At 45.1% G+C, this 13,940-nt stretch overlaps 1 protein-coding gene across 3 annotated transcripts; it reads left to right on the forward strand.

Moving 5' to 3' along the window:
• Nucleotides 1-260: 260 nt before the first annotated feature.
• PAFAH1B2 (platelet activating factor acetylhydrolase 1b catalytic subunit 2) lies at nucleotides 261-12,511 on the forward strand. Of its 3 annotated transcripts, XM_032796092.2 has the most exons (7): nucleotides 261-371; nucleotides 3,427-3,481; nucleotides 4,821-4,908; nucleotides 5,709-5,798; nucleotides 6,938-7,054; nucleotides 8,138-8,260; nucleotides 8,922-12,511. In XM_032796092.2, exons 3-7 carry the CDS (start codon nucleotides 4,828-4,830, stop codon nucleotides 9,198-9,200), a joined length of 690 nt encoding a protein of 229 aa, XP_032651983.1. In that variant the 5' UTR covers nucleotides 261-371; nucleotides 3,427-3,481; nucleotides 4,821-4,827; the 3' UTR covers nucleotides 9,201-12,511. The 3 variants fall into 3 exon arrangements, with proteins under 3 accessions (XP_032651983.1, XP_032651980.1, XP_032651981.1); XM_032796089.2 differs by lacking the exon at nucleotides 3,427-3,481 and having other exon boundaries at nucleotides 267-371; XM_032796090.2 differs by lacking the exon at nucleotides 261-371 and having other exon boundaries at nucleotides 3,319-3,481.
• The last annotated feature ends 1,429 nt before the right edge of the window (nucleotides 12,512-13,940 follow it).

A 13,940-nucleotide genomic window follows, 5' to 3' on the forward strand; every position in this document is an offset into this window, starting at 1 on the left:
ATCATCACACTGAGCCACGGCCGCGTCGCCAATGAAGTCACACGTCACCAGGACTATCATCGTTCTGTGATGACACTTCGTCTCGTCACCATGGTGCGCGGTGACCTCATCAGGCCCCCCACCCCGCTGTCCTCGCGCATGGGGAGCGAAGCAGGCGCACGGCCCCCTTGCGCCCCCTAGGGGCGGGGGGAGGGAAAGCCCGGAGTCGGGCTGGGCGGGATTTCCGGCACAGCCGGCCCGTGATTGGCAGCCGTGGGTGAGGGAAGCGGAAACAGCGTAGCGCAGGCGCAGCGGCAGTCTGGGGCCGCGGGGCAGGGAGGCGCCGCCGCCCGCCAGAGAGAGATGGAGACGCGGGGGGAGCCGCAGCCGGCGTGAGTGAGAGAGACCCTGTCCCGGGCACGCCGCCCCTGCTCCCCAGCCGCCGGCGGGGCGAGCCGAGCCGCCTCCCCGCCGCGGGCGGGCCGCCGGCCTGCTTCCCCCCCTCACCCCCAACATCCGCGCGCCGCCCCTCGCCGCGGGGGGCAGCGGCCGGTCCGCCAGGCCCGTTACCGGAAGGGGGCCCGTGTCCCCAGGGGAGCCAGGCCTCTCGCCAGAGCCGGGTCAGCCGCAGGGAAATGGGCGGGGGCAGCGAGGGCTCGTCGGCACGTGCTGCCGAGCTCAGCTGTGGTGTTGCGGTCCGTGTGCCGGCCGCCGGGCCCGCAGTCCTGGGGTGACTGGGGAAGGGGACTGCGCCCCTGCTCCTAGGGCCCTTCCCGGGAGCGCAGTGAGGAACCGAGCGTAAGCGTTGTTATCGCTTCTCTCACCAGCGAAGGGGGTTAAATACAAGCCACGCGAGTTTAAAACCTTTCCTCTAGACACACGGGAGTTTGAAGGGCTGCGCAATAGTTATGCTGACGTAACTTCTGGATTTTTATTTATTTATCTCAACCAACCAGCCAGCCAGCCAGCCAGCCGTGAGTTCTGCTTGTGGCCAATCTGACCAACAGCCTCTTCGCCTCACAAGCGCGTTAGATCTATTCTGTGCCAGCCTCTAACATCAGACACAGCCCTGATAATAGGATAGGATTCCAGAATCTGTTCACCTCCCAGGTGGAATTAGATTCTCAATCCTAATGGGTTTGGGTAGCAAAGGGGAGGAATATTGTAACAGACAAGTCCTAACTTACTGAGGCAATGTTTCTTTTATTCCTTTGGTGTGTCTTTAAAAACTATGTGAATCTTCTGGTGAACAATGTTGAGTTGATAGCTAGAAGACTGGAGTCCTCTGCCCCAGAACAGCCAGCTTCCTCCAAACTGCACCTGCCAATGTGTTTCAATGTAGCCTTGAAAGGAACCCTTTCAAACGAAGACAGTAGCTGAGTCTCATTTGCTGTATCATCTTTAGGAACCAAGTATCAGAGGGGGAGCCGTGTTAGTCTGGATCTGTAAAAGCAGCAAAGAATCCTGTGGCACCTTATAAACTAACAGACATTTTGGAGCATGAGCTTTCGTGGGTGAATACCCACTTCGTCTTGCATCTGACGAAGTGGGTATTCACCCACGAAAGCTCATGCTCCAAAATGTCTGTTAGTCTATAAGGTGCCACAGGATTCTTTGCATCTTTAGGAAATAGACTGTCAGGCTATCTAGCTAAGGCCTCACTATTTTCTCTGCCCCCATGTCTGGTGGTGCACATGACTTTATAAAATTAAGGGGATGGGAGTGGGGAGAGTTATTTGAGGCAAGAAGAGAAATGTAGAATTTATATATACTGTCTCCTGATGTCCCTTAATGGTATATAAATGTCTGATTTAGTCTTGCTGATCCACTGAGTGTCAAATTTTGTATAACCTCAGATTTTTTTTTGCATAATCTTTTAATTAGTCATTTTCCGTTTTTGAACCAAGATAAAACCAAACATCAGGGATGCGCTGTTAGCAAAATTATCATCATCTGACTTTGCAAAGGTAAAATGGAAAGTACATCTGTAGCTTTGAATATAGAACTTCAGACCTTCCCAGGTTATGATGCCATATGTCTTTTAAAGAGGGACTTTCACACTAAGACATTGTCTGATGCAAACAGTTTTGCCACTTTTCTCCTGCTGTAACTATCAAATATTTTTTTAAAGAGATGCTTCTTTTCCTCACAACTTGGCTGCTTCTGTCTAAAAACATTCTTTCTTCATTGTGGGATCAAGTTCAAGAGGAGGAAGCTGACAGGAAACTATGTTGTTCTTTGTAATCATGATGGGAGATAGGAGTAAGGAGAAGACATTTTTGTTAAAGGATAGAGGAGAATTCTTAGACTTCTTTCCACCTTGTTCCAAATTGACCTATATTTCTGAAATGCTTCTTGTGGTATGGGTCAGAGCAGTCTCCTGGTCCAGACTACAGGGAGCTCTAACTTCTTGCTTACACATCTGGAAGTGTAAAAATCCTTGTCTAGTACAGGATCAATCCCTTATGCTTGTGTATGGGAGACTATCATCTGTATTATGCTCCACCTATTTTCATGTCTGTTTCCCATTACCTTGTATTTCTCAGCATTGCATAAAGTCACGTTTGGGTCTCTGATCCTGCGTGTTCTAGGCACGTTAATATTACTCTAGAAGAGGGACTAGCCATCTTTGGGTGGGAACTAATAATAGACTCATGGAAAAGTACATGAACCTATCAACACTGTAATGTTCTTTGCTACTGCAAGTGAAAGCCACGGGTCAGTTGATTAGGTGAGACTTTATTCCCCACATACATCTGCCTACTTTGATACCACGAAACAGTTATCTGTGCCAACCAAAAGGGTTTCAACCAAAGTTCTTGCCAAAGATGTGTTGGTGGAGATATTGTGGGATTTGTTAGGGATAAGTGTATTTAGGGTTATTTAGGTTATTGAATCAAATCATGTGACTGAATTTTTAAAGGGCAGGTTAACGTTATGTCCATTAGTAATAGCTGTAGCTCAGATCTCATCTTCAAGACTCATTCCCCTCTTCCCGTACTGTGTTGTATTTAGAGATGGATTGGATGTTTATATGGATAGCAGGAATATTGGCTGTAATAGACTATGCTGCCCCCTAAAGGTGTTGGAATGGGTATAAAATCTCATGTTTAGGTCTTAAGACAATCTCTACCTATTAGGGGTTGAGATGAGATTTTCATGTAGTCTGATTATCCCACATCTGTCTGCTATGGAGTTCTGACCTTCCTCTGAAGCATTTGGTGCTGGCCGCTGCTAAGGACAGGATATTGGACTAGATGGGCTGACCACAGGTCTGAACCATTATGGAAATTCATACGTTCTGTGATTGGTGAATTGAGTTTTCTCCTTTCTCTGAAGCATAAGCTATTGGCAACTGCAGGCTGCAAGGCCAGATGGAGCTATGGTCTGATCTGGTGTGGCAAACTTTTCTTGTGTGCAGTAGACCTTTTACTTCATTCACTCTAGGGCAACATTGACCCAGAAGGCTTCAGGAAACTTGAAACTGGTTTCACCCAAATGAGTAAGTGCTGTTGTGCATCAAACCCTTTGTCTCCATAACAATACTTTTATCTATGGTTGTCAGCCATTAACATTAGTACTTCCTGTTGTGAAGAGGGCATATGTTGTGTAAGCCTAGTTTTGGCAAATTCTGCTTCCAGCAGGGATAAATGTTTATGTAATGCTATGTGACTTATTCCTTAGCAAGAGACACTTGAGGTGAAAAAAGTTAGAATAAATATTGGTGTCAGTCAGCTCTTGTGTCAGAAAAGGCGTGCTTTGCAGGAGCGCTGTGTTCTCCCTCCTGCTTCTTGCCTTGGAGTTCTTTGGGTACCTGAGTAGTGGTGAGAGTAATGCACAGTGTGTACTTGGCACCTGAACTTTATAGGGCAGCTTGTAAATGTTGTGATTCAGTTATTTGTGGATGAAGCAGCTTGTATTATTCTATATATGTTCCTCAAAAGGAAGCACTAGTTTGTAGGGTTAAATATGAAAATACTTTAGAGCAAATATTTTTAAATGTAATTTTGTGATTTATGATCTCTGGCACTTGTATATTGCTATTCCCTTGCCCTATTTGCATGTGCCAGAAGGGATCACCTGGTCTCTCTACATTTTGCATCTAACATAAAACTAGCTATACCAAAGTGAGGGTTCTTTCCCAGGTTATATTCCTGTCTGTCTTCTGTGTGTTGGCTAATGGTATTCTCCACTAGACTACCACAGTGGCTTCAGAATAAAGGTTTTTGGTTTATTACACAGAACTGCAGCTAAAGATACTTCGGAGGTGCCAGCCCTGTATGGAATTATGATGTTTTCTGCTTAGACCCTCTTGGGCCAATGGAGCTAGTACACTGTCTTTTTGAAACCAGTTAATCCATCTGAAATGTGTATATGCAGTTGCAATCTGGGTATTGTACAAGTAGTGGCAAATTCTCTGATAATTAGCATCTATACTATGTTATAGTGAAAAATTAACTTGGGTGAGGTAGGTGCTTCTGCAAAGATTGTACTAAAATGAACTTGCTATTATTATTAAAAGATTGTTTTCACCTGTCTGGATGTCACTGATCACAAGTTGGTAGAGTGGTTTCAACAGGATCATGCTGCAGGGACAATTCAGGGTTCCTGCATGGAATAAAACTTGCTTAAGTGAGTCTTCCAGGCATATTAGCTTTCAGCAGAACAGATATTGTTATTAGTTACAAATGTCTGTAAATGCAGTTCTTTCAAGCTAAGCTACTGCTGGTCTTGACTCCTTGTATGAGTGTATGGCAACAGCTCTGGCCTCTTGAGAGTCAGAGCTTGATTTTGATCCTTGTTATATATAGCATAACATTTATTAAATGTTCTTTCAACAGGAATAGAATGAGCAAGGGAGACTCAAACCCAGCAGCAGTTCCACATGCAGCTGAAGATACTCAAGGAGATGACAGGTGGATGTCACAGGTAAAACTGAAAACACAGCTGACAAATTAGATAGGATCCTCTTTACTGGCGGATTGTGAGGTAGTCAGGTGCCTGATAAGCAAAATATAGGTGCTTACATTTCTGATTCTGTTAGCAGATGTTAGCAGCGTTATTGTTGGGTTCCAGTAACCTACCACAATAGAAGAGGCACAAAGCAGCTTTGTGCCATGACCTGAAAACCACATTTTGAAATAGAGTTCCAGAAAGATATTGCAACTAGCTCATTAACTGGGAAGAATTGCCAACCAGTTTCTTAAAATCTGGAGAGCACTGAAATGTGTAATATATCCAGACAGTGACAAAGCTGAGAATAGATGACCACAAGTGTCTGGACTCGGAGTCTCCTGTTCGTGCCACTAAATTATTAAAGCTATTCCTAGACAGGGTGAAATAGTCTGAGGAGACTTGTATTTTGACTAGCCCACAACCTGAATGACTGTAGATTTAGAACACAGTATCTGGAGCAAGCACCTCCTTTGTGTGTTGTGCATAGTGTAGCCTGAGGAGCTCTGAGTTATAAAGGAGTGGCCATTTAAAATGTCAGAACTTGTCTATGCCAGGGAGAGAGCAGGCAGGGAGGAAGGTCCAGCAGTTAAGGAGTTAAACTAAAGATACGTTTAACTTCTTAACTGCTGGACCTGAGGGGCAGACAGGATGAAAAGTCACAAAATTTGGCAGCAGAGGAACTGGTTGGGCAGGTATCACTTTCTGTGCATGGGTTACAGATACCGAAGGGGAACTGTCAGCTGGAGCTTATGTTGCTACTTTCTTTTAAACAGCACAACAGATTTGTCTTGGACTGCAAGGACAAGGAGCCCGACGTGCTGTTTGTGGGTGATTCCATGGTGCAGTTGCTACAGCAGTATGAGGTATGGCTGGAGAGGATGAAGTTGTGGGGTTAGATGAGTGAGATGGTGCCTCCCTGTCATTTCTAGTCCAGTAACTGGTGAACATATGCAGTACTGACAGTGCCTCCTTGTCCTCCAGCCCTTTCTAATCTTACCTCCACTTCTGCAGCTGCTTTCCAAACCTTGATCCTGTCCATTTCCCTGTGCTTGCCTTAGGCTTTCCCAGTCCTATCCCGTCAGCCACTTTGAACTCTATCTTGCTCTTGCCACTCTTTCTTACTCCACAGTTGCTGTGTGAGCCCATTTGTAGATGTAAAATGAATTCTATTCTCTCTTCTCCCCACTCCTGCTGTATTCTAGATTGTGCCCATCCAATGTGACTGTTTTTCACCGTATTCTAGATTGTGCCCATCCAATGTGACTGTTTTTCTCTTGGTTCTCAGTAATGAAGTTTCCTTATCTCGCAATGGTACAAATATGAAACTTAGTGCATGTATCACCTTAGCCAGAGAATTTCAGTTTAACCCTCTTGCATGCAATGTTCTAGCATGCTTGGCCCTCTGCTGGCACAGAGACTGTGCTATTGACTATCCTAGTGTCCAGAGATTAGGAAAGGCAGCAACTAGGATATTTAAAAAAAAAAAAAAAAGTATAAAATGTTTTGAAAGCTGTCCCTTCATCCACACTCTTATCAGTAATGGCTACCAAACCGCTTTGCTCTGAATGTGTTACTTTCCAATGTGATTCATTTGGTTCTAGACTTCTAACTTCTTAGGCAGTGAAAGGAGTTCGTTCAAGATTTCCTTTCCCGCCTCAAAAGTCCCATGTTTAGCTGACCTCTGGTTCTGGCCTTGATGAACCGGAGATGGCTCCCTTCCTGGACCATCGACATCCCTCCTAGATGGGCTGAAGGGAGATTGCTCTGTATTAGCTCCCTCTTATCTCTGTGCCAGGACTGAGTTCATTAACTGCTGTGATTCCCTCTTCTGGCCCAAAGAATGTATAATGCTTCCACTGGCAGCACCTCTTCTCCCCTGGAGAAGATCTTCACTCACTTTGAATGCATCATTACCTGAGCTACCCCTTCGTGTAGTGTGTTTTATTTTTGATGCTGAAAAATAACACTGCATCTAAAATAGTAAATTGGTTTCTGGTTACAGATATGGCGAGAGCTTTTTTCACCCCTTCATGCACTGAATTTTGGGATCGGTGGGGACACAACAGCTCATGTTCTGTGGAGATTGAAGAATGGTGAATTGGAGAACATTAAACCCAAGGTATAAACACAAACAGAGTTGGCTACTATGTTTTTTCAGTTTAGAAAAAAACTCTGAATATTGTCTAGTACTGAGCTGAGGGCACCAAAAGTCAGAAGAATCGTCATTCTCTAACCAGTGAGCTCTTAGCTTCTTCTTTAGAACTTCTCTGTAAAAGGTGTGTATTTACAAGGAATGTACCAAGTCCTGTGTCTCTGAAGACCGAAGGAATCAAACAGCAAGAAACAGCTTCTTTTGCTCATAGCACCAAAAACACTCTCTTCATCCTGCACCCCGGCCCAAAAACCTCTCCCTAGGTTCTTTCAGGGTTAGACACTGCATTTAGGTGTTCCTTCAGGTTGTCTAACTTGTACAGTTATGTTAATTGAAGGGTGCATTCGTACCTGTCCATCTCAGTGAAGTTGTAACTCAGGCCACAACAAGGTGTCAGGCAACTGGTAACACATTCTAAATGACATACAGTGTACCAGGGTGTTGTGGTGCAGGGTGCTTCACAAATGCCTACAATACATAATGGACAGCACAGGTTCAAGTTTGGTCACTATTGTCAAGCACATTCATGACCCCCACATAAGAGCTGAGGCTTAAAAATAGAGAAATGCTGTAAAAGGATTTCATTTGAGAGCCAAGACTGTGGTTCGGGCTTTAGAAACAAATAAGCTTCTTCACCTGTGACACTTCTAGTCTGCTTCATACACATCTAGTATGTTGTAAGACAGGCAAGGTGCAAGGTACTCTAGGAGTCTGAATTGGCAACTAAACACAGTGCGGAGGAAATGTCAGATATCTATTCCTGTGCTGATCAGGGTAGCTTCCCTTAACACTTTGACTCTGGTTCTGTACTGGGTGAGAGGGAGGAGTCTTAAGTTGATAAGAAATGATTCAAGAGTCAGCAAAACTGATAGTCTGGGCTTTTAATATTTCAGCCGAACTCTTAATTGTTTTGTCTAATTGGTTGCAGACAGCCTAGGCCCTAGCTATTGCCCTTTCCACAAGAGCAGTATGGCTGCTACAGCCTCTCCTGTTTGTGTATCTTGAGTGGAGTGCTCAACTTGCTGCACAGTTCCTGTTTCCTCTTCACAGGTCATTGTCGTCTGGGTTGGAACAAATAACCATGAAAATACAGCGGAGGAGGTAGCAGGTGGAATCGAGGCCATCGTGCGGCTGATAAATACCCGACAGCCACAGGCCAAAGTTATTGTATTGGTATGTGCATCAGAGGGTTGTGATAACATAGCACCATTGGAACAACCCATGTCATGTGGTGTTTGCACCCCGTCCCAATGGTATTGGGTGTTACCTGTGCATTTTGGGGGGGAGGGTCGTTACTTATTTACAATTATAAACACTGTAGGGTGGTTTCTCCTGTTCAGGGGGCTTTGCCAACATTATCTAACTTTCTCAACCCCTTCAGAAGAGTCTTATCTTCTCATTAGAGGCGTCTTTGTCCCAGACAGAGAAATGGAAGCAGTGAAATCACGTGAGAGATGGAGACAGAGCTGGGACTAGAACTTGAGCAATACCAGTTCTGATCCTGTGCTCAAACAGCTTAGAATGTCTCTCTTCTTCTGCTGTGGGAGTTGCATAACCAACAATTAAAACTGCATTGAAAGAGGGCATAAGTAGCTAATAAGAATTGGTGAAAAGAAAAGATTTGTCCCATGGGTCAGCAGTGTCCTTCAGACTGTTTTCAGTCATGTTTCAAAGTGGGGCTGGATGGGGCTGAGGAGGATGTGCAGGGGGAGGAGTGCTTCCCCTGGGATAGACCCTTTAAAGCTCACAATGAGGGCCCAAGTGTAGAAAGAGAAAGTTACTATATTGTCTGAGTCACTTCAAAGCTCTCTTCTTTGCCTGCTTCCTATATCAGAGCTTGCTACCTCGAGGTGAGAAGCCAAACCCTTTGCGGCAGAAGAATGCCAAGGTGAACCAGCTGCTAAAAGCCTCGCTCCCAAAACTCGCCAGCGTTCAGCTTCTGGACGTCAGTGGGGGCTTTGTGCACTCGGATGGCGCCATCTCGTGCCATGACATGTTTGATTTTCTGCACCTGACGGGAGGGGGCTATGCAAAGATCTGCAAAGCCCTCCATGAACTGATCATGCAGCTACTGGAGGAGACCCCTGAGGAGAAGCAAGCTGCTCTGGCCTGATCAGCTAATATCAGTGTTCAACATCATCCCAGCCCCATCAGATCAGTTCTATCACTGGCACTACAGAATCCTTCTTTCTTAAAGCACTTTCCATTGTAGAATGTTACTGGATGTTCGTGACTAGTGTTTTGAGGGGGAGGGCTAACGTCAAACTGGTCTTGTACATAGAAGGGCAGGGCTAACTGGTTTTACTGCAGGAAGAAATTAGCTCAAGAAGATTTTTACTTTTAAACCATTCCTCATTTAAAATGAGAACAAGACTGTCATCTCTGTGCCCCTCTCATGCATTATTGCTCTATGGTGCCCCTACATCCCTATCAGCCTGACTCTAATAACCCATATGCAGCTCTCGGTTTAGCTTTTCCCTTCCCTGGGGATTATACTTTGCATTAGCTTGGGAACCAGAATCGCATTCCACTCACTAGAAACAAAACAGCTGCATTTTTTCAAAACCCGTTCCCACCTTTAGAAGTTTTATTTACTAAGGGTTTTTTTTTAAGAGACACTTGTTGCTTTCTGGCTTTGTTTTTGAAGCAGCACGAGACTAAATGTAACTGGAATTCAGAAATGTAAAAAACCAAAGTATTAGTTGAGCTGAACTCATTTAACACTCCCAAAATATTGTTTTGTTTTACAAAGTCTGTTAGCTGTGACAAACTTCGTTCCGTTGTTGCTTGGACTGTGTGCCGTTTCTTTTGGGTGCTGTTGATTATCATGTCTCCTATAGAACCTGTTCTTTGTTTTGGTGTGTGTACAGTATTGGAAGCTTTTAACAGTTCTTTGCTTTAGGAGCTTAGTTTTCCAGCAAACGTGAAACACAAGCCCATCAGAAACGTAGAACTGACATTTCATCCCACTACGAGGGCTGTGCTACAGGATTCTGTGCAGTGCTGTTCATGTTCATAGTTCCAATTTTTTTAAAATATGACTGTTACGTCTGTTTTTTTAATCCATACTCAGGCCCTCTTTGCAAGGCCTGAACCAGTCTAATGCTTTACGAATTCTAAGGTGTATATTTCTTTATTTCTTCTTCTGTTTTACTTGTACAAACATTTTATTCAGGCAAATAAGGCCTTTGACAGTAAAGAATTGAGTCAGTCTGTAGCTTTTTCCTCTCCTGGACACTGCCCCTTTCCCTTCCAGCAAAGGAAGTTAGTGCGGAGAGTGGACTGTTCACAGGGACTCTCTGTCTCACTAGAGCTTCTTATACGAGAGCTAATTATAATCTGTGTAATGACTATATAAAATTGTCATTCATTTAAAGGTGAACAGGAAAAAAAATTCTTACCAATAAGAAATGCAGAGCCTTGCTACTTAAAAATAAAAATACTTTAACAAAGTTTATTCTTCCTTGGCTTACCTACCACAATTGGAGTTCAGCGGTGGTGGTATCCCTCATAATGGTTCACAGCATCACACACTAAAATACAACAGCCAATGCAGGCCTCTGCTCTGGTTGAAGTGTTCATGAGGTCTGCAACCTTCAACTGTCATGCTACTTTTTGGCAGGCAAATGAAAGAGGAACCGATTTTTGTTTTACATTTTTGTTAAACAGGAGATCTACCTAGATTGCTTTTTCCACCCCACTACAAAAAGAAGTACGTATGTAGTGTATATAGCCTGTTTGCCCTTTTATTCTAGTAAAAGGTTCTGTTTAAGGCAGGCTTTAATCTAGCATTAAGGAATACGTTTATGTCCCCGTCACGCTTCTGCTGCTGCTGTAGAATTTGTCATAGCAGGATTTCTGCCTGGATTGCATGCATAGCACGCGTGTGCGTCTCCGGTATATGTGATCCACACAGAGATGTGGAGGAAAGCTGAAGAATCCCATTTCCCAAAAATAAAGGTTCAAGTCTGATAGTGTTCAGTGGGAAAGTAATAGTTCTGGTCTTGTCTCCCCAGGCCAGCGCGAGTTGGGGGAGTGCTCCAGGGCCCTGTCAACCTGTTTGTTAGTAGCACCACTTCCTTCCCCTCCAACAGCTTGAAACATTAACTGTGGAAACATCCTTCAGCTCTGCTTAAAGAATGGAGGCCTCAGCACAGGAACTTGAGGGTGTGGAGGAGAGAGAGCAAGCAGATTTTAAAACAAAGGTTGGTAAGAGAAGATTTGGCAGGGTGGTATGGGCCCACCTGTAGCAAGAGTATGGGGATGAAACAGGACTTCGGTCTCTGCTAGTTTTTGAGGGTTGTAGGCTTTGCTTGAAAGGTACCATGTTTGTTTGACCCATGGACTAAATGTCTCTCCGTGGTGTTGCCACACTGGTAAGACAGCTACTTGCTGGCAATCCAGTTATTTTGATAGAAAGCTCTAACTTTTTGTAACAGTGCAGTGTGTTTACAGCTGAGGCCATCTTCAGCTGTGAGCTAGAGCCCCTTGCTTAGATGCTGATTGCAGTGGTATGGGTCTGGCCTGTTGAATACACATCTGTTGGGCTGAGGTAGAGTAGCTCAGGTGGTTCTCCATGCTCAAGGTTGTCTTGCTGAGGTGCCATGTTGCTTATGCATGAGTCAGCGTTCACCGCCTTTCATCTCTAGTCTGCATTGTGTCTTTCCCAGCTGCATTAACCATGTCTGTGTGGCCATGGCAGCGGCTGCTGTGGACAGGAAGGGCAGCTTCTATCTGGGACATTGAAGCTACTGTCCTGTTGCCACCATCTAGCAGTGATCAGGCCATATCCCAGTGTAACCACATATCCGTTGGAGAGGGCAAGGAGGAAATTTTTTTTTCTCATTGTACCAAAATTAGAGCCTGGTCCTGAGAAGTGCTGAGTATTTGCAGTTTCAACAGGAGGGTGCTTGCCATCTCTGGGGATCAGGCCCAGCACACCCCAGTCTGGGTGTCTTTGTAGCCTTTATGACTTCTTCCATTGTAACTGGCTGATTGTGAAAGAACTGACCCTTCTGAACTTTTAATTTTTTAAACTAATCTAGTTACCGTTTACAGTTGTATGCTGAAGCCTGGAATCTTGTTTGTGCTGTGGTGTATGAGCATTGCCAATTTGATATTTATTGCAGTGAAGAAAATGCAAAGGAAAAGGTGTGAAAGGAAGGAGAGAGTCCTTGTCTCTGAACTCGTATGTGGGTGCAAGCAAGGGGACTCCAGGTGCAGGCTGGGGGACCTCAAAGGCTGGAGCTTGCACAGTATGTAAAATCCAATTACAGCCCTGCTTCATGGGGACCTTCCTTGGGGAGCTGACTGAACCTTCCCCAGGAAACGCTGTGATTCTGCTTTGGCAAAATTGCATTGACTGGTAGAACTCACTATATGTTTACTGCCTATTTCAATATAAATGTAAATGTTTCACCCCAATGAGTTCTGGTGTGCATCTCTCTCTGATTTCCCTGTGTCTGCGTCGGGGGTGGGGAGGTGTCCAATGAGGTCATCAGGATGTGTGGGATGATGCACAGTGGCTAATGGTTGCAACCTGTCATCACCCAGGGGTGATGCAGTGGGAAGGGTGACATCTGATGGGGTGAAAATCTTTATCAGGTAAAAGTTGGCTGCATTCATCCTTGTGGTATTCAAAAGGACACTCATCTGAACCTTCACTTCTAATTTAGCCTCCTGTGTGGTAAGGTGCATTCTGATTCTCTGTTGTTCTCCTCTGACTTAACAAGGACCTATTTTTTTAAAAAACAGAATGTAGGTTTTGTACCCAAAACTCTACTCTTTTGTTTTCAGATTTGGGGGCCTAAACCGAACACTAATCAGGGTTCGATGATTATCGGTCAGGTGGGGGGGGGGCAATGTTCCTGAGAAGACATACGGAGTGAACTTTTGTACTGATGTAGCTTTAAATTCATCTGAAGGATGGCCCTAGTGTTTCTGAGTCCTGGCAAGGGACTGAGGCAGACTAAGAGGTGGTAAATACTGAAGACGGACAAGCTGCTGATACACAGTGTCTGGATGCACGTTTGGTAAACTAGGCAACGAGCAAACAATAACGCATTTTAATAGGCAATGTACAGTTATACATGTAGGACCAAAAGAAGTAGTCACATCCTTACACAGTCTGGGGATCTCATCATGGGATGCAGTCACAGAAAAGACGTTGGTGGGTCATAGGTGGACAATCAGCTGAACTTGAGTCTGTGTGACTCTGGGGATATAAAGGAAATATAGTGTCAGACTACTGAGGCGAGAATGTTTTTTGATTGTGATTATTTCAATGCGTAGTGTATTTGGGGACCGGAGTCTTGACCTGGGAGGTTTTAGAGGAGTATATTGCTGGACGTCCTGCATAACATAGGGGAAGGGAGGACCTGAGCTGTAACATGAAGAGCCAGGGAGTGGGGTTGGAGGGCCAGGTAACACCTCTCCCGGTACACCTGGACAAAGGACCAAAGGCTGGGGGAGGATGCCAGGGGTAAGGCCAGAAAGAGATGTAAGGAGAGATAGCGTTCAGGTGAGCTGGCGTGAAATTAAAGAGGGTACCCTGACCAACAGATGGACCTAACTAAAAGGGGGTTCTGTTTATCAGCAAGACCTGTTTTGGACTGTGCTCTTGTCTATAAATAAATCTGTTTTACTGGCTGGCTGAGAGTCATGGTGAATTGCAGGAAGCCGGGGGTGCAGGGCCTTGACCCCCCCACACTCCATGACAACTGGTTGTACTGGTGGGATCTACTGCACCCCGTGGACGGGGCTTCCTGCAGTAAGTGACTGGGGAGCAGTAAAATGAAGGGGTATTGACGGAGGCCAGGTGTGCTGAAGAGTCAGTGAAGGATGGTTTCAGGGG

The sequence above is a fragment of the Chelonoidis abingdonii genome, chromosome 18 (assembly GCF_003597395.2).
Source record: "Chelonoidis abingdonii isolate Lonesome George chromosome 18, CheloAbing_2.0, whole genome shotgun sequence".
NCBI lineage: Eukaryota > Metazoa > Chordata > Testudines > Testudinidae > Chelonoidis > Chelonoidis abingdonii.